This window comes from Candoia aspera, chromosome 4 (genome assembly GCF_035149785.1).
Source record: "Candoia aspera isolate rCanAsp1 chromosome 4, rCanAsp1.hap2, whole genome shotgun sequence".
Taxonomy (NCBI): domain Eukaryota; kingdom Metazoa; phylum Chordata; class Lepidosauria; order Squamata; family Boidae; genus Candoia; species Candoia aspera.
In genome coordinates, this window is record NC_086156.1 from 87,012,464 (window position 1) to 87,032,538 (window position 20,075).

The 20,075-nt window shown below is 47.3% G+C and overlaps 1 protein-coding gene across 1 annotated transcript; it reads right to left on the bottom strand.

The window, feature by feature from the left end:
* Nucleotides 1–546: 546 nt before the first annotated feature.
* Nucleotides 547–19,507, bottom strand: LOC134495467 (E3 SUMO-protein ligase ZBED1-like). The gene is made up of 5 exons (XM_063300955.1): nt 17,875–19,507; nt 13,034–13,296; nt 8,159–8,223; nt 7,382–7,539; nt 547–4,094 (listed from the first exon to the last, which is right to left on the bottom strand). The coding sequence occupies exons 1-5, from the start codon at nt 17,975–17,977 to the stop codon at nt 2,074–2,076; spliced, it is 2,610 nt and encodes an 869-aa protein (XP_063157025.1). The 5' UTR covers nt 17,978–19,507; the 3' UTR covers nt 547–2,073.
* Between the last annotated feature and the right edge of the window lie 568 nt (nt 19,508–20,075).

A 20,075-nucleotide genomic window follows, 5' to 3' on the forward strand; every position in this document is an offset into this window, starting at 1 on the left:
AACTTCCAGCAGGAGGAGGAAGGTAATGAGAAGCACCAAGAGATGCCATTCAGCAACATGCAAAAAGGCTCTATGTTCCCCACCCCAGCACTAGCAAGCATTTGCCTCAGCTTAAGCATCAACTCTCTTGAGACATTGGCCACTATAGGGCAGCTTGACCTCCCTTTTGGCACCAATAAAAATTCAACAGCTACTGGATATTCTTAGATACATAGAGGGACAGCCATGAGCAATCCAGCAGATGTGCTCTGCAGACATGCTGTGGTTGGAACTCTTAGCGAGAGGCAGCTATGTAACTTCCACTATTCCTAGCCCATTTGGAGAAATGTTGGATGAGACTAGCAGCTAAGGCCAACAGAACTGAATTACAGAGTCAGAGGGTAATGTCTTATTTGCATCGAACAGGACCAGAGTGGGATGTTTTCTATGCTCCTTTGCTCTGCTGCATTCTTGGGTGTTGCTGCCCTAAAGCACTAACCTATTGCTATCTGGGCATGAATTCCCTCAGTCCCCCCCCCCCGCATTCTTAGCACCAGAAGCACCATCTTTTTTTTAATAAAACATCTTTTATTTTCTTGTTGAACCACCATTCTTTGAATTAAAAACAAAAACTAAAGGCGAAATAAAACTTGTTTTAAACTGGAGCAGGGGAAGGAAGGTGGACTCATGGATCCTGCCTGTATTCCTTATAAAAGATGTAAACCTGTTTTTAGCTGTTCCTCTTTTGCGTGATAACTTTGAACCTTTTAATGTGTGCAAACATTGGGGGGGGGGGCAGGAGAGAAGGGCCAAGAGGCATATATGGGGGAAAGGGTGTCCAAAAAAATGACCAAGGTGCAATGAAGAGAGGAATGGTTAATACTTTCTTTGGTTTCTAGGTCAATGTAATGCCCCAAAAGTGGAAGGGAGGCCAGAGGAATCACAGTATTTTTCTAACATCCCTTCTTCTTTTGGCTCTGTATCTTGGTTTTTGTGGATGGGTGGGAAGAGAAGGGAAAACAAAGGATGCTGGATATATTCACAGAATCCATAATGCAAGAAGGTACCTCAGCACTGGGGAGTTCCCCACCTACTATGTTGCCCACCATCACTCCAGAAGATAATAAAATAAGGGAAAAGGTATGATTAGTGTATCTCGTTGAAATACTCCAGGGCTCCTTGCAAAGCAAAACCACCTTGACACTAACCACATGCCTGCTTGGTGTGTGTCTGAATTACAATCCAAACCACTTGAAATATTCCATGCCATCTTTCTGTTTCCCTGAACCTGTACTGTCATGATCTTCAGCTCCCTACACCGTTCAGTCCTTTATTTTTTCCCCCACCTGCTCCCAATTATGAATCTGTCTCCCCATTGTAGGCATGGAATAGTCCAACCCTGCCCCTCTTTTGGTGTCCCCACTTACCCTTAATGCATCATTTCTGTCCTCAAATGTTCTCTCCTTCCGACCCATACATGGATTGTTCCCGCCCTCCGGGGTATCTTTTCTCTGAGAGGCGAGGACAATTATGTCGAGTGCACACTCATACACACTCTCAAACACTCAATTCCCTTACAGTTATGGAACATTCCAGTACATCAGCCCTCCTACGTCTTAGGAGGATTCAACATGATCTAATTCGGTCTCCTTCCCCACTCTCCTGCTCCAGACAAAGCCTACTAAAAGCCACAGCTGTTTTTTTTATTCCAGATCAGCCTTCCTCAGCCTGGTACCCTACAACTTTGTTGAACTAATATATTCACAGCTCCCAATCAGCTGGTGGGAATAGATGGAAATTGTAGTTCAATACCTGGACGATGCAGTTTGAGGAGGTTTGCCCTAGTCTGGCTCGTGGACTTTCCCTCCCCCACCCCACAAAACCACTCAGATGGTTTGTTCTATTCCTCTTTTACTTCCTCTCTCCAAAACACACAGACTGTATTCTCCCTCTGGATCTTTTGGCCAGCCCGGCAGAAGGAAGGAGGTACAGGACACGTGGAAGCCCTTCCTCCATTTCACCCAATCTTTTGTGGTGGAATGCTCTAGGATTCTGCCGACAGATGCCCACCCAAACCTGCTCTCTTTGCATATTCTAATAGAGCATTGCACGGTTGCCATGGAGGAACACAAGCATATCAACATGCTCTGGTGTCAGGGCTTGGCGCTTAGCATGGATGGCATCCCCAGCGCTGCTGAAGAGCCAGCCAGCAGGCACTGAGGTGGCAGGGACACCCAGGAGCTTGCGGGCTGCCCGGGCCAGCAGTGGGTACTGGGTATGGTGGATCTTCCACCACTGCAGGGGTTCCTGAGCAAGGGCAGATGCTTTGCTGGTCTGGAAGCTGGCTGTCTCCTGCTCGGCTTGCTGTTGGGCAGAGCTGATGCCTGGGCCACCACGCATGCTGCAAAGGTCTCCCAGCAGGAATTCGATGCCTGCATCTTGCTTCGGCAACTTGGCAGGGGGTGACAGGGAAGCCACGTCGGGCAGGCTGGAGGTCAAGAAGGCAGGGGCCTCGGCCAGGCGGGACACTTCGGCCTTGAGCAAGTGCAACGTTTCCACCCGGTCAGAATGGCTCAGGAAGTCAAGGCCACGGAACCGGGGGTCCAGAGCGCAGGCCAGGTTGAGGGCCTGGTTAACATCAGGGCTGGAGAAATGGTGGTTCAGTTCCTTCTGGGCTGCTGCTTTGGCTTCGAGGGCCAGGGCAGAGTCCCACTCGCTGGCCACCAAGTGCTTGTAGAGGAGGCTAGTTAACACGGGCTTGACTAGGGCCAGGCTGGAAAAGGGATCTTTGGTAAATGTTGAGGTAGCAATTGCCATGGGCTTGAGAACTTGGACTACATCCCGAAGGGCAGCCCAGTCCTGCGGGTGCAGGGTTGCCTCTCCATCAGGGCCGAGCCCCGACAGAGACTTGCTGTACTCCAGCAGACCCTGCAGGACTGTGTAGACACTGTGCCATTTGCCCCCATCTCTCAGGAAGTGGCTGAGGTGGGCTTGCAGGAGGGGCTCCTGGAACCATGGTTTCTCGTTACGACCTGCCCCGGTCAGCGCCCAAGAGGCCAAGCGACGGAGACGCTCCAGGGCACTCTGGGCCACTGGCTGGCCCAGCACCGCTTCCATCGCTGCCCGCAAGGCCTGCCCAATGCAAGGCAGAGCTGTCCACCCCAGGGCCGTGGCTGCTTGCTGGGTGGCAGGGCCAAGGCCGCCCACAGTGTACGAGGTGCTATCGCGGACCCCCCACTCTTTGGTGGCCTCAGCCAGAGCCTCCGCCAGGCTTTCTGGGCTGGGCTTCTCGGGAATGGGGCGGCTTGAGAGGACACGAGCCCGGGCTTCAAAGCAGTCATCCACATAGTGCACAGTGAGCGTGAGGTAGGTCAAAGTGCTGCTGTGGTGCCACACATCCAAACTGAGGGAACACTGGGGCAGGGCCCGCACCAGTTCCCAGATTTTTCCTTTCACCTGGGTATACATGTCCTTCAGCACTGTGTGGGCGAGGGCAGCAGCCTCAGGGGGCTTGTAATTGGGGTCCAGGACCGCCAGCATCTGCCCAAACCCCTCACCTTCTACCACCTCCACAGGCATCAGGTCCAACACGATAAAGTCAGCCACCGCCCGTGTGGTCCGACCAGGGAATGGAGGCCGGGGAGCTCCAAACTCGCCTGTCCCGGTCACTCCTTTGTCGAGGGTGGCCGCCTGCGTCCCAACGAGCTGGTTGTACTCACAACGGTGCTTGTAGATGAGATGTTGGCGCAAGTTGGTGGTGTTTCCGCTGTAGCTCAGCCGGACCCCACACAGCTTGCAGATGATCTTGCTCTTGTCGAGGATGCGGCCGTAGGCATCCCCCTGGAAGCCAAAAAAAGTCCAGTAGCGGCTCTGAGCCCTGCCCAGACCCACCAGGTTTTGTGTCCCTTCCAGCAGGGGAAAGGTGCTTCCTCCCACGGGAAGGCCTGGCTTGTGGAGCGGCAGGAAAGAAGAGGCAGTGGCATCTCCACACAGGTACTGGGTACGTGAGGAAGGAGCGTGGGGAGCCAGAGGTGGTGACTGAGCCTTGACATGCAGCTCTTGGAAGAGTTTCATCAGTAATTCTTTCTCGCCAAATTCGTATTTGAAATGCTCACCTGTGGGGGAATGGGAGAGATTGCATCACAGGGACAAGAGCCCCCCTGTATTTGAAGGGCACAACTCCCGGATGTTTCTTCTTTCTGAGCACTAAAGAGTGGCACCTTCCCCCCACAACAACCTTCAAAGGCTGAAGTCCCCTCCCCACCTTTGTAGATCTGGGGATACGGGCAGTCCTTCCCTTGGTTTCAAACTCTTCGGTGAGCAAGCAGGGCAGACATCTGGCTAGAGGAATGTAGTTTTACATGTATGGAGAGGGAAAAAGATAGAAATAGAGAGAGAAGATGGATGGCCCCACCAATCTTTGGTTCTGACCTTGTCCACAACTAGGTTAAGCACCACTGGGAATTGTCACTGACAATTCCCAGATGACTCCCATGAGTAGGGGACTAACAGTACCCAGTGCCTGCAACACCGTTGGACAGCCCAGACAGACTTCCCAAGTTAAAACAAACAAACACAAATGTAAAAATGGCTGAAAACTCACAATAGCCAAATCATGCAAAGAGCTCTGCTTTCATATGGGATTCTGTAACATTAATTTAAAAAAATGAAAAAGGTGTTTTTGGTGCCCAGTAGCACTGCATAACATTGTGTAATGTCCACTGACTGTAAAGATAGCTGACCCCTAGCCCAAGAGAATGGGACCCTAACGAGAAAAAAAAGTTCTTCACCTTACTACAAAGGATTAGGATACAAAGTCCCTCAAGTTAAAAGGGAAGAAGTAAAGCAGGAAAAGCCTCCGCTAGCCTGGACTTTGTTTTAAAGTTGGTTATATTTTGGATCTAGGAGGAAAAGACCCCAGGAACAAACATTTAGGGGTGCCATTAGCAAAAGCAATCCACATTTTCCCCAATATATTCCGAAATCCAGATAACTGAATTGAGTAAACCAGTGTTTCTCAACCTCAGCATGCTGGCTGGGGGAATTCTGGGAATCGAAGTCCACACATCTTAACATTGCTGAGGTTGAGAAACACTGGAGTAAACCATGGATAAGTGTGTTGTGTGAATACAGTCATCCAAGAAGCTTGTAAATCAGGGCTGTGCAAGCTTTTTCTAGGGAGGGCTGCATTCCTGCAAGGTATTTGTTTGGGGTCACGTGGTAAAAAGAGCTGAAGCAAGCGGATGAATCCAGAGCTAAAAGTGGGTGGAGATACTCAGTAGCCCTGTTTGGATGACAGGGTACAAACTTTAAAAACTGCATTAATTGACCCACAATTGGCATTGTTTGGAACTAAACCAACCTTCACCTGTGTTGGGTGAACTCTTTACTACAAAGGTAACCCTCCTAATGTCTGCAATGAAGTACCAGAGAGCTCACCCCACCGTAAAATTCTGATGTCTCTGATTGAGATGAAGCCTAGAGAGGCCCAGCTTTTGCCTTTTACCCTCCATGACCAGGCTGACTGCAAGTAAAAAAGGGGCAGAAATGGATGGTAACGTGACTACCTGCACCCAACTGCACTATTTTCCCACTCTCAGAGAGGAAAAATGTAACAGGAAGTGGAGAGGAAAGTGACAACCTCCTTAGCTCCTTTTGTGGCAGCTGAGAAGACTAAAAATAGGGTTGCCAAATAACTATTTGAGTAATTAAGGATTGTGAGTACCCAACCTACAAAGGTGAATCACTTAACTGGGAGAACAAATGATTGGATCATTCATGTTGTGTGAACAAGGTCATTATTTTCTTAACAACTTATTTTTTTCTCTCTTCCATAATAGGCAGCACTGAAGGGACAAAACCTTTTCCAGAGACCTAAGCTGGTCTCTTCCAAAAGCTTGGAAATTAAGCAGAGTTTGTCCACGTCTATGTTAAATATTCTCCTGATTGAAGTGCATGGATGTATTTGAACATAATTACTAATGGTGAAATAGAGAAAAAAATACTAGATCATGACCTTAATTTCCTGGGTTTTTTTCCTATTGCTAACAGAATTCACTGCAGAAAGCAGTAGAAAACCACTGCACTATTATTTTCCCAGGAAAATCATAAATGGCTGAAAACAAGCATCCTAGGGCCTCTGGTCCCTGGCAGGCCTTACATGGTCTGAGGGTGCAAAGAAAATCCAAAGAACAAATAGCTCTGATGGTTACCAATCTCTGGTAGGAGATGTCACTAATAGTGCTGAACTGATATATAATACTTGATATGTATTATATATGGCCAGTTATCTGTTTAGGGGAACCAATTTGGCATAGTGGTTAAGGCATCAGGCTAGAAACCGGGAGACTGTGAGTTCTAGTCCCGACTTGGTACGAAACCAGCTGGGTGACCCTGGGCCAGTCACTGTCTCTTAGCCCTAGGAAGGAGGCAATGGCAAACCTCTTCTGAAAAATCTTGCCAAGAAAACTGCAGGGACTTGTCCAGGCAGTCTCCCAGAATCAGACATGATTGAACAGAAAAAAAAACCCTGTTCAGTACGTAAGGTCTGTCTGTCTATCATCTTATTTGTCTTCATTCTTTTGTTTGTGTTTGAATGTATGAGCACACACATATTAAAAAAGAGGAAAATATTGATTGCTTGGCTATCAGTCATCCTTTATCCCCCCTAGCCATGCTAGGGATACCATAGCACACATTTTGCACTCACTAAGAAATTTAATCCCTGACAACTCTTTTTCTGTCAAGGGATGATGAGAGAAACCCTATGTTATTCCTTACTCCGCATACACATTACTGGGCTGAAATTTGATGCTGTGGTAGCTGTTAAAAATTGGTATCAAAACTTGCTATTTTTGATGCCTTATGTTTCTTTCACTTCATCAGTGTCTAAATATACTTAATTTTTATTCTTGGAAAATCACAATTTTGTGGGAGTTTTTTTGGCCTGGCCAGGCCCCATATTTTGATCCTGCTCCTCGATGCTTTTTTTTTAACTGCAGCCCTAAGTCCCCAAAGAATCTTCTACCCTTGGTCTAGTTGAGACAATATACAATCTGCACCCCACTAGGATTGGGCCCCCAGAGGCCCCAAAACCTGCTGCCAAATTGCAACTTTTAGTATGACAGAAAGGGAAGGTAACTGAGGACACATCTGGAAAGGAATCAAATTAGCTACATTTAATTTTAAATAAAGTGACATGTAAAGAAAACAACACTTAGTTTAATTCTTTAGCTCTACCCACTGCTTTTGGGCTCTTGCTGTAGAAAATATTGTGCGCCCATGGCCTCAGTGGTTTAACGCAACTTGCCGGAGTCTTTTAAAAAAACCCAAATGGCTGATAAAAGCAAGGGAAGCAAGGGGGCTTGCACTTAGCCCTCTCCCCCTCCCCTCTTTCGCTTACCTAAGCGCAGTCCTAGAGTGCGGGCATATTCTTCTCCTATCCACACCAGCAGCTCTGTGTCAGCGGGTATAATTTGGCAGACACGGTAGTAGATGTAACCCCGGTACTGGAATACAGTTAGGTTCTGTTCGTCCTCAGTGGAGGCACACGCCACATATCTGCAAGAACAGGGTGGATGAGTCACTGTGGTTGGGGGAAGCATTGTGTTTTACTTCTTGGTTGTTATACCAGCAGTAATTGCAGATTATGTCTCCAGGGAACTATGGGCCTAGTGGGTTTTAAGAAGGACTCTCCTCTGACTCAGGAAGCAACTTCTTTAAGGAAAGGGCTAGGCTAATTTGGAGCCCCCGAGGACCTCACCTGATACAGTATTCAGATTAAACGGGGGGTGAGGCAAAAAACAACACTGTGCCATAAAAATATGGTGCGACAAAATGAAAGTTAAGCATTCACATATTTCCTTGGACCTGCCCAGTTCTGCTTTAGTAGAAAATTAAAAGGGCAAAAATCTCATATATCCCTATCTGTCATGAGTTAGGACACTATCCTTCCTAGTCCTCCCAAAGATCACCAACATCTCACAAGAACTCAAGTGAGATTTTGCTACTCTTATGCAAGATCTTCAGACAATTTGGCAATTATTTATTTGCTTTCGCTCTGTACTGTTATCTGATGGTGTCAGAGGTTCCCAAAGATTGCTGGAGATGTCATAAAAGATTGAAACGGTGATAATTTCCCTTTGCAGTTTCTAGTGGGCTTCCCTCACAAGATATTCACCTCATCCAGTTGGATTTGGAATCATCCGAAGCATCAATGAAAATATAGGAGCCGTTGTCCCGTACCTGGAGAGGGAGTGGAAGGAACAGAAAGATCCAGTCAAACCCTGCCCACAAGTTCTACCTTTATTTTACAATTTGCTTGGGGATTTTAGGCTGGTTGTGAGCAACCTAGAGCCAAGGGGAAAAAGGGCTCAAGAGGTAAAAGAGCGCCCTCTGCAGTGGATCTGAAAAACCCCATCTATTTTAAGGCAGGGACAGGGAAATCAGACTTCTGGGAGGACCTAAATATTAGCGTTATCTACTACAACACCAAGGCTCACCAACAAAGCTATGCACAAAATAGTGGCCAAGCGAGGCAGAGGTAGATCTCAAATGGCAGCTTGTGAGTACTGCAGAGCAAATTGTACCACTCCAAGTCCTCCTAGCGTAGGTAGATACAAATGAACATCTAGCACAGATGAGAGATTCTGAGTAACAAATTTGAAGAAGGGGGAAGAAAGAAACCATTTTGTCCTTGTGATTGCTAATCAAACGCAACACTGCACCCCTTGCAGATCACCCACTACCAATTACTGGAACCCAATGGAGCTTCAGCCCTCCCCTTGCTTCATTATGGGCTTTTGTCTACTCATCCAGCTTATTGGGGAAATTGATTTTGTTATCAATTTCCCCAATTGATACATTTGGGGAATGTCCCTGAATCCTCCTTCAAGGCTGTGCTTCTTTGGAAGGCATATCATGGATCGTTGAGTGCTCAGAGTACATTGTTTTCTACCTGGGAAAATGAGGTTACTGGCACTTGCCCCCCACCCCCCATGGCTTTTCAACTATCACAAATGCTTGCAGTATTCTTGGGGAGAGGGTGTGGACCCGCTAGTGAGAATGCAACCCTTCAAATCCTGCAGGCATACCTTTCCAAGCTTCCCCTTTAAAGGGCAACTGCAAGACAGCACAGCAGGACTTCCTAATATTTGGTTTTAAACTGTAAATCTTTTGTTTGAATGCATCTTATTTTCTTCTTCATCTTCTGTATAAAATACATTCTTGGAACTCTCCTCTTCCTCTTCAATTGTACTTGGCTAAGTAAAAAAAAGCAGGGGGAGGGAGGGCCCTCTCTGAAAACACACAACTGACTGTGCCAGTCTGGTGTAAGGAAAAGGCTGTGGGCTTTGGAATGGGAATCCCAGATTCAAATCCCCAAGCTTCTTTTACTTTTTTCCAGCATAAGCTGTGGGTGTTCCCAGGGGGCCCTTAATGCTGCCAAGCAGAAGACACTGAGCAGCTATTGCCTCTTTCACTCCCTAAAGGAGAAGAAAAAGAAAAAAGAAACAGCAAAGGGAAAACATATGAGAAATATAAGTAGAAAATACTTCCTCTGTTAAATTCCTTCTCTTGCTCAGAAGCATCCTATCTTCTGAGGTTGCTGAGAACCTAAATTGAAGGGAGGATGGGAAAAGAACATACGTCAGGAGGGCAGTCTGATCACCCATTTTTGGTGGCCTCTAAAAGACTGCAGACTGGTGATGTTAGTGGGTGCCACTAACATTTTCAGGCAAAATGGGCACTTTAAGCTGCCCACTCGAGGTACAGAGGCTATTTTTCAGAGGGTTTTAGGGCTTGAGAGATCCACTTTATCCCTTAAGGCCCAAATGTTTATTCCCTTCTGGGTATGCTCTGAGCAGACAAAGAAGGGTGCTGGAATGGCTTGTGGGCTCTGAGGCATAGCCTAGGAACTGCATGCAGCTCACCAAGGGGTCAAACATGGTCTCCAGGCTCTCTTAGAATCTGCTGCCCACCACCAATAAGCCTCCAGGTTGCCTGTGTCTCACTCTGTCATAACCTGCGTCTGCGATTGTGTGTCGGTGTAAATATGAGAATAGTGGTAGGGGTTTTGTTCACACATTACTACTTTCATTTTAAACTGGGACTCAACCAAGATGTGATAGGGATCATTATAAAAGCATGTTTTAAAAGGTATGAACTAAGTGACTTAAAACAAGTATCAGTATCAAACTTTTCATTTTCATCCCCCATCCACTTCTAAAGCATTCATGTGTGGCCCTGCCTCTTTTGCAGTAGGGACTCCACCACACCATTCAACAGTGATGTGGTCCTTGACCCAAAGGAAGTTGCATAGTTTTGATGTCCAGGGTGGATGGTTTCGGAATCACTGGCTTTTACTGATGAGGCTGCAGAGCTACTGATAATCAGAGTAAATACAATGGGTTGGACAAGGAGTCTAACCTGGAAAGAGAAAGTATCTTTTGTTTTCATTCTACCCCAAGGAACTTGGAGGAAATGTGCTTCCCTCCCTCATAAAAACAGAAGAAGGAACAACTAGGCCTACCTATTCCCTGGATGGACTGATTGATCACTGCTGAAGAGAAAAAGATGTTGAAAAATGCAGCAGCGCAGCAATGGATTTTTTTTCCTCTGCAGGGATTATTTGACAGGGGCTCTAGGCAACCAATGGAGATGACCAAAGAGAACAGGTGAAACGAAATGAACTAAAGAGGGCAAGGCACAATGTTTCACTCCCTCTCTTCCTGACATCTCTTTTCTATATCTTTCTTTAGAGCACCTATTTCTCTCTCTACCTTTTTCTGCTGAGAAACAAACAAGTTATTTTTGCTGGAGGTCTGAAATAATCCCTCACAGGCAGTTTGTAAAGTTAGATCCAAGGCTACAGATTCTTGGGAGGATTGTCTGAACCCAGTTTGAGTGGAGAAGGATCCTCAGTTCAGAATAATGAAGCCAATGTAAAGTGCCAGTGGGAGATCCTTTTCACCTGCTAAAGAAAACACCAGCTTCAGAAAAGAGATTCTTCTCAGGATTGCAGGAGAAGAGGAAAGGTGTCGATGTTTGCTTGATATCGGCTCTGATCCTATTATCAATGGTTAACCTCCCCCATCTCAGTTGATGCCTTTTGCATATTAAAAAAACCTTGCATATTTAGCACAAACTCTTACCCTTTGACTATCACAGACTGTTATTTTAAGTTAGAATGGGCAGGTAAGCATGAAAGAGCTCAGTTTTCTATGATAGCAATTGTGTGGAGGTCCCGTTTGCCAGACAGGGATATGAAAGAACTTAATTTAAAGGTAATATTTGCAGCCCCTGGCAGATAGTTAAAGGTAATTGGTATTATGGTCCAAAATGTCTAGAGCAAGCCTCAGCAATGTGGCATCTATGGGTGGCATTGACAGAAATCATACAAAATGTCAGAACGGAGTAGGACTTGTGAAATCTTGTGAGATTTGACTATCTCTTGGCATATCTAGTGACAGAAAAAAAGAACAGCAAGTTTGAGATAGCTATGACATGATGACAGCTAAAATTACACAAGCATTTACTCAAAGTATTTTTGGTTTTATATAGTAAGACAGCAAATTAATGGTATAGCAGCTTCCTCAACCTAATACACTCCAAGCATATTGGCCATGCTGCCTATGGATGGTAACTGAGTCCAGCATTGCTGGATCTGACACTAGTTTGAAGAAAGGATAAACTCTTACATTTTTATCCCATGCTTTGACCAAAAGGTTCATTATTAGCAGACACAACTACCTCATCCACCACTTAAAAATCTATGAAAACCTATTAAAGTGACTGGGCCTGGCTCAGGATCATCACTAAAACTTTCCTACATACAAGAATTTGAATCTGGATTTCTCTGGCTTAAGACCAACAACAGCCTTGATGCCACACTGGATCTCCTTTGCAATGGATAATACACTGGATTATAGTTAAGAAATGGTCAATTATATCATCCCCATAGCAAAGATTTAGGGCACTTTGTATAGTGATCTCTTTGAAGAAATCTCAACTTTAAGGAAAGTCCTTAAGAATAATCTACATAGACACACACACATACGTTATCTTCTCCTTGTACATTATCCCATTTATTGTGCTTGCATGGCCAACTCTGGGGTTGAGAGGGGGCTCTGGCAATATATGTTAACCCCTTAAACCCCTACTTCATGCTACAATGTACAAACCCCCCAACAGCTCACTGTTGGTTGCAGCATGATAGGTAGACTCTTTACGAGACACATATAACCCTCTAGTTATTTTCCATTCCAATATCTCAGTTAAGGCTTGTCCAACACATTGTGGGGAACCAAAGTTAGAGGATGGCTGAAGCCATCTGCTGCAGGAGATAAGACTAGGTGGAAAACTGGGGAAGGGAGGTGGACCCAAACTGGGGACAGACCCCAGCACTAATGCAATTGCCAAAATGGTGGAACTGCTTTCCACCTCTATCTAATACTACTATTTTTTTTTACTCCCCAGGCATTTATAGAAATCTCATTTTCTTCAAGAACACATTTTTTTCAAATAAAGGGATACACAAAGTTCTACCAGATGACTCCATCCATGGTGAAACATTATGTGATTATTTTATCTTTTCTTCAAAGGTTTTGCTGAGGTAAAACTAAAGCCAAAAAGGCATGAGGTAAACACAGGTTAACTTGAAGTCAGTGATACCTGAAGCTCCTGGAACTATTCTGTGAATGAGGAAGAGAAGCTGCACAATACGGTAAAGCTCTTGTCTAGAAGCACCCACAATTAATTGAATCAAGGATGCCTGAAATGACTGTTCCCAATCTCTTTCTGAAATTATTTACTGCTGCTACTGCTAATTCAATTCATTTGCTTGGAAGCAAAAGCCAGTCCACACATCTCACAGTGTTTTATACTGAGATAGACAAACAAAACAAAATGAAAGATGGACAAATCTCCTTCAATAGTCACCAATTCCCAAATCCAGAAGAAATTTCAGTTGAGGTCTGTGATTGTGTCTAACAGAGACACCAAGAGCTCTGTACTGTGGTGGACTGGTAGGTGTATTGTGCATCCAGGTGTGCCTTACCGCCCAAGAGTAACGGGTGCAGTCACCATGTTCTCGGACCACTTCCCCCTCATAGGGCCCAAAGATGCAGCCACGAGGTAGGGCTGGGAGAGCACTCCACACTCCAGAGCCTCCTTGAGAACGTTCTTTAACCAGAAGTCCCTCAGGCAGGGACAGCAGTGCCCGTGATGGAGCTCTTTCTGGAACAGGTGTGTCAGCCACAAAAGTAGGGGGTCCGTGCTGTGGGCAGGAGTCGCGGAAATAAAGACGGCAGTCTTCACAGACTGTAGGGAAAGAAAGAAGTTTAAAAAATGGGTCTTATGGGAGCTCCATGTACCGGGACAAGCTCACAACCATGGTGAAGGAAGACCACATACATAACCCAGTGCAATCTGGGGAAATGAGAATCAATGAATATGCCACAAGATAATTATAGCATATTTATTTATTGAAGCTTTCAAATGCTCTTCAAGGGCAGCCCTGAAAACACCTAAAATACACCCTGGTTTCTGGGTGTGTTCCCTTTAGATCATGGGTGGACAATCTATGGCTTACATGTGGCACTCAATCTGTGTTTTTTGTGACACCCCGCCCCCGAATGCTGAGTTACGATTTCTCATTTCCCAGCACAAAACAGATAAGCCACCCCCAAGAAGAACTGTTGCCCCTCCCACCCCAGGCGAGGCAGCAGAACCAGGTTTTCAAGTTCTTCCGGATGGCCGGGAGCGAGGGGGCCTGCCTCACTTCTGGGGGCAGAATGTTCCAGAGGGCGGGTGCCACTGCAGAGAAGGGCGCCTCCTGGACCCTGTCAAGTGGAATTCCCTTACCGGCAGGGTTCGCAGCATGCCCTCTCTGCCTGACTGGGTGGGATGGGTCGATGTTAAGGGGATGAGACGGTCCCTCAGGTAACCTGGCCCCATGCCATGTAGGGCTTTAAAGCTCATAACCAACACCTTTAATTGGATCTGGAAGCAAACCTTCTCTGTAGTGGCCCCCACCCTTTGGAACATCTTGCCCCAGGAGGTGAGGCAGGCCCCTTCACCCCTGACCTTCCGGAAGGCCCTGAACACTTGGTTCTGCCGTCTTGCCTGGGGCGGGAAAGTGGGTAACCATTCTTGGGGGTGGCTTGCCCCCTAGAGGCCCTCCCACCAGCTTGGAATTTTACATCCTCTTGGATATTACATTTATTTATTGCATTTTATAATAATTGTAATGGGTTCAGTTTTATGAGATTTTAACATTTCTGACTGGAGTTTGATTTTATTGTAAACCGCCCAGAGTCCCTCTTTTGGGGGAGATGGGCGGTAATTAAATTTGAATAATAACTGGCACCCAGTGCAGCTCGCACAGCAGTGGTGTCACATGTGCCGACCTTGGGGCACCAGTAACTGCCTGCGTGGCTGCATTCTGGACCAGCTGAAGCTTCCGGATACTCTTCAAGGGTAGCCCCATGTACAGCGCATTGCAATAGTCTATATGGGAGATGACTGGGGCATGAGTGACTGTTCAGATGGCATCTCGATCCAGGAAAGGGCGTAACTGGCGCACAACACGGAGTTGCGCAAAGGTCCTTCTGGCCACGACTGCCACCTGCTCTTCGAGCAGGAGTCATGAGTCCAGAAGGACCCCCAAGTTATGCACCGGGTCTGAATGGGGCAGTGCAACCCCATCCAGAACTAAGGATAACTTCCCTGATACAGAGGAGCCATTAACCCACAGCCACTCCGTCTTACCAGGGTTCAGCTGAAGCCTATTGTTCCCCATCCAGACCCCCACAGCCCCCAGGCACTGAGAGAGGGCAGCCACCTCATCACTTACCTCACTTGGGATGGAGATATATAACTGAGTATCATCAGCATATTGATGATACCTCATCCCGTGGTGATGGAAGATCTCACCCAGTGGTTTCATGTAGATGTTAAATAGGAGAGGGGAGAGAACCGAACCCTGCAGGACCCCGCACAAGAGGGGTCGAGGGTCGATCTTTCATCTCCTATCACCACCGATTGGGACTGGCCCTGGAGGAAAGAGGTGAACCAGTGTAAAACTACGCCACCCACCCCCAACTCCCTGAGCAGACCCAAAAGGATACCATGGTTAATGGTATCGAAAGCCACTGATAGGTCAAGATGAGCCAGGATGGATGCACTCCCTCCATCCCACTCCCGCCAGAGATCATCCATAAGTGCGACCAATGCAGTCTCTGTCCCATATCCTGGCCTGAAGCCTGACTGAAAGGGGTCTAGATAATCCATTTCATCCAGAATCCTCTGGAGTTGTAACACCACCACTTTCTCAACCAACTTCCCCCAAAAGGGGAGGTGGGAGACAGGACGGAAATTGTCCAACATAGTAGGGTCCAGTGGTGGTTTCTTGAGGAGAGGGTGTACCAGCGCCTCCTTGAAGGCAGCCGGAAACACCCCCTCTCTCAAGGATATACTAACCATCGCCTGGACCCAACCACATGTCACCTCTCGGGCTGCCTTCACCAGCCAGGAAGGGCATGGGTCTAGATGACATGTGGTGGCATTTACAGTCCGGAGGATCCTGTCCCCTTCCTCAAACTGTTCCCAGATAACAGGGTAAGTACGTTCCCTTGGCACCTCCCCAGACTATGCCTCACGCTTAGAATCCAACTTAGAATGGATCTGAGCGATTTTATCTTGCAGATGCTCAGAAAACTCTTCCGCACGGCCCTGTAGGTGGATCACCGAGTCCCCCTTACTCAAGAGGAATCGAGTAATCTTAAACAGGGCCGTTGGGTGGCATTCTGCGGATACAATAAGAGTGGAGAAATACTGACGTTTCCCCACTCTTACTGCCATAAGGTAGGCCTTAATAGCGGCTCTAGCTTGTCTTCGGTTGGATTGTCTTTGTCTTCCTCCAGTGGCGCTCTAGACGTCTCTTGATCCTCTTCAGAACCCACAACTCCTCCATAAATCACAGGGAGTGCCGGGTCAGATAGGGCAAGAGAGGTCGCACAGGTGCAATCCTGTCCAAGGCCCCAGCTGCCTCCCTATTCCAGGCTGCAGCTAGGACCTCCGCTGGACTGTGCAGTAGATCCTTGGGTATAACCCCCAGCTCCTTCTGAAACCCCATAGGGTCCATCAGTCGCTGGGGGCAGACCAATCGAATGAGTCTTGCTTCCCTGTGGAGTGGGGCAGTACCAGAGAATCTCAAGGCTACCAGGGCATGGTTTGACCATGACAATGGGGACAGATCTAACTCTCCCCTCAGATCACATTGCCACTGCTCCGACAAGAAAACCAAGTCTGGAGTGAGGCCACTGTCTCGAGTTGGGTTCCGAATAATCTGGGACAGGCCCATGGCTGCCATGGTGGCCATGAACTCCTGAGCTGCCTCCAAGGCACATCCCAGGGATGGCAGGTTGAAGTCCCCCAGAACCACAAGCCTGAGGAATTCCACCACCAGCCCCGAGATGGCCTCTAGCAGCTCAGGCAGGGAGGTTGCTATGCAGCAGGGAGGCTGGTACAGCAGCAACACCCCCAACTGTTCTCGGGAACCCAATTTAAAGAACAAGGTCTCACAATCAGCCACTTGTGGAGCAGTACACCTGAAGGCCACTAGAGACTCTCAGATGACAACCACTACCCCTCCTCCCCTACCCCGATGTCTTGGCTGATGCCACACCTAAACCCGGCTGGGCACATTTCCGAGAGGGCTAACCCCTCTTCTGGGCTCAGCCAGGTCTCGGTAATACACACCAGGTCTGCCCCCTCCTCTGTGATCAAATCACATATGAGGGGGGGCTTGTTGTTAACTGACCTGGTGTTAAGCAGCAGCAGCTGGAGACCGGGGCCCTCAAGGATCTGCTGTCCATGGCCTGGGTCTGAACACAAAATCCTGGGAAGCAGGGTGTATCTTGTGATGAGTCCCTGCCTATCCCAACTTGAGACAGAGGAGAGCTAGCTTCCTGCTCATAACCATACAAGATCTCAGAGGTGCTTGGAGGACATCCCAAACTCATTATGCTCAATTCCTTCATTATATACCAGCATTCTCTACCTGTGAGCCCTCTATATATGTTAGAACTATAATTCTCAGAATCCCTAGCACATCTAGAGGATAGAAAAGGGTGGGCTATGCCTCCTATGTATTTTGTACATCACACTGTCACTTGTTGCCATCTTTCTCTTATACAGGGCAGACAGACCACCATCTGTATGCTTGTGTCAGCACATGTGCATGTATAAAATTGTGAACTTTTTGTTCATAATGTGCATGCTTTGAAAATGAATAAGAAGAAATGACTCAGATCTCATACATGGGCAAGCATGCATCTCTCTGCTATTCATTAAAACAACCCATCTTTTTCCAGGATTCTGAGTCTGAAAAAAACCTGCTTTAAGGAGTCAGCTCATTTGTTAATGTGACCGTTAATAAAGCTGCATCTTATTTTAAGGCTTGCACAGGAGTTTGACAATGTCAGACTACTTTAATGAATAGTAGAATGGGCAATGCTCACATGAAGTCTGAAGCACTTCTTCATCATTTTCAAAGTCTACACAGCCCAAGCATTTTTTCCCCATATCATCATCTAGTGATGGTGCAAAAGCAGAATTAGCAAATGTGACCCAACCACTCACGTATACTCAGATTATCATAAGTCAGAGCAGATTTCCAAAACTTGGTCGTTACAATATGGCTGAGTTCACTCAACTAGGGTAAAATGGGGTGGGCAGTTTGTGGTTCAGTAAGTTATGAGAACCAGCCTGTTAGTCAACCACCAAGACACCAGTGAACAAATATACTACTGTAGTAAATTCTGTGGATTTCTTTGCTGAAAGAAATGGGCTGTGGAGACTCTGAAAGGGTTGAAAATAATTTTACTTATAACTCACAGAGCAGCTCATCCTCCAAATGGGTGCAGGCATCTTCAGCCACTTGCATGGTGTGAAGGTTGGGAAATCTGCAAAATAATGAGATGAGGTACATTTTCCCCATTTCTTTCCTTAATTTTCAGTGTCCTGAACAAAACACCAAGATATCCTTACTGCATTCCTACATCATGCAGAGATATCCAAAAAGCCCTTCTTCCTGGCACAAACACTCACAGTTTCTTCTCCCCAAATGTAACACTAGCCCCCAATCCAATCTCTCTGCCAAGTGATACAAGCCTTCCTTTTTCCTGGAGCAGCAACCCTCCCCTCTCTCTAAAATGATACATTTCTCTTACCTTCCCCCCTCCCTGCTCCATTTCTTTGGCACAACTAATGTCACCACTAATCCTTCCCTTCTAACTTACCTTGCCTAACCTTGGAGTTCCCCAGATGTACTGGATTACAATTCCCATCACCCCCAGCCAGCATGATGGCAATTGCCAGCTAAACCCCCAACAACCCCAGTATCACATTCTAATCTCTGACTCTTCTGCTTTCCAGAGTCTACTGAATCCCCCAACCAGATGCAAATCTACCATATTAGATCATCCACCCAAATAGCAACACCCCACACCCCCTCCACTTTTTACGAAGAGGAAATAAACTCGCCCAATTTACCATATCTGTACCTCATTTCTCCAAGGAAAGCTCAGTTAGTTACCAAAGACTTAGGGCCCAGACTGATAACTGCCAAACCCCTGCTGAGATCAATACAGTAGGCACAGTCCCATATCTCCTCTGCCACCTAAGCCCATCCAGTTTTCCCATCCTGCCATCAGATGCTGATCTCCCTTCAAATGCTGCTACCCCTTTCTCTTCCCCTGCCCCCTCCCCAGCATGCAAAGTACCTCAGCATCATCCCCAACCTGGCACTCTCAGATGTGAGAGACATGAAGTCCCACATCTGAATGTCTCATCATCCCTGCCCATGCTAGCAGGGGATGGTTGGGTTTGTATTCCATATACACCGAATTGGGGACAGTTGCTCTCTCTATTCTACGGGCAGCCACCTGCAACATCAGCCAAGCAAGATTTTTCTCCCAAATCAATACGGGTCGCCCCACCGCAAGGCAGGCAGCTGTTGCTACTCCGCTCCCACCCGCAGCATCAAAGAACAGCCCTCCTCGCCGTCCTGCTCCCGCATCCGAACAGAAAGGAAACCTCAACAAATTGCGACGTATTGCCCTGCCTGGGCGGAGTTGGATCGATGCCGCTGCGGCAGTTCCTCCCGGCGGGCGCCCTCGTGGAAAGGATCGTGGCGCACCGGCGGACAGGGGACGCGCACGCGCACTCCGAGGAGGGGGCAGCCTGGCGACCCTCACGCGCCGTCCTCCTCCCTCCCCACTCGAGCCCGCGAACCTGCCCGCCGCGCGACGCCGGGCTTAGGCGCGTCGACGGTCCATCGTTGCAAGCAAGGGTGCAATCACATTCCTTCTATGACAGCTCAGCCTCGCCAATCAAAGCTCGTTTGGGTCCGGGTGTGTCCAATGAGAGCCCCATCGGAGTTTTTTGCTCAGCCAATAAGATACTTTATCGATGCCAAGATCGGCCCTGGCAAGGCGGGTTGTTTGAGTTGCTTCCAATGGATTCACTGGACTGGAATAAGGCGGAATGGCGGCGCATTGTGTCTCTGGCAGCGGCACATAGAAGCGTTGGGACCAATGGGAGAGAAGAATCGATAAAAGGGCGTGGCCTTGATCTCTTTACTGTAATAAGAAAAAGGTTGTTTTTTTTAACAGTAGGTGGCGCTTCTTGGCTGACTTTGTTTGGGTTTGGAAGCTAAATAGATCAAAACCCGGTTGCACTTGGATGGGCAACCCTGAAATCACAGGAATGTTGAAGAAAGCAACAGCAAACCATTTCTGTATTTTCTAAGATGTGTCCATGTAGTCACCAAACCCAAGCTGCCCTTGAAGAAGACAACCTCAGGAAGATGAAAGGAAGCCATGAATTGTGTAGGAGGAGGAATGCTAGCACTTCTGGCATCTTAGGGGCCTGGCTGGAGAGAACAGGTTTGGCTGCATTTGCCCAACATACAGGCCCTGCTAATTTCATTTGCACAGCATGCTAAACTTCTTTTTAACCTTCTTCTTCTTCATCTTTCATTTTTTGTTCAAACCCTGCATTTTGAGACTGACATGCAATGATTTTCATTCCTCCCT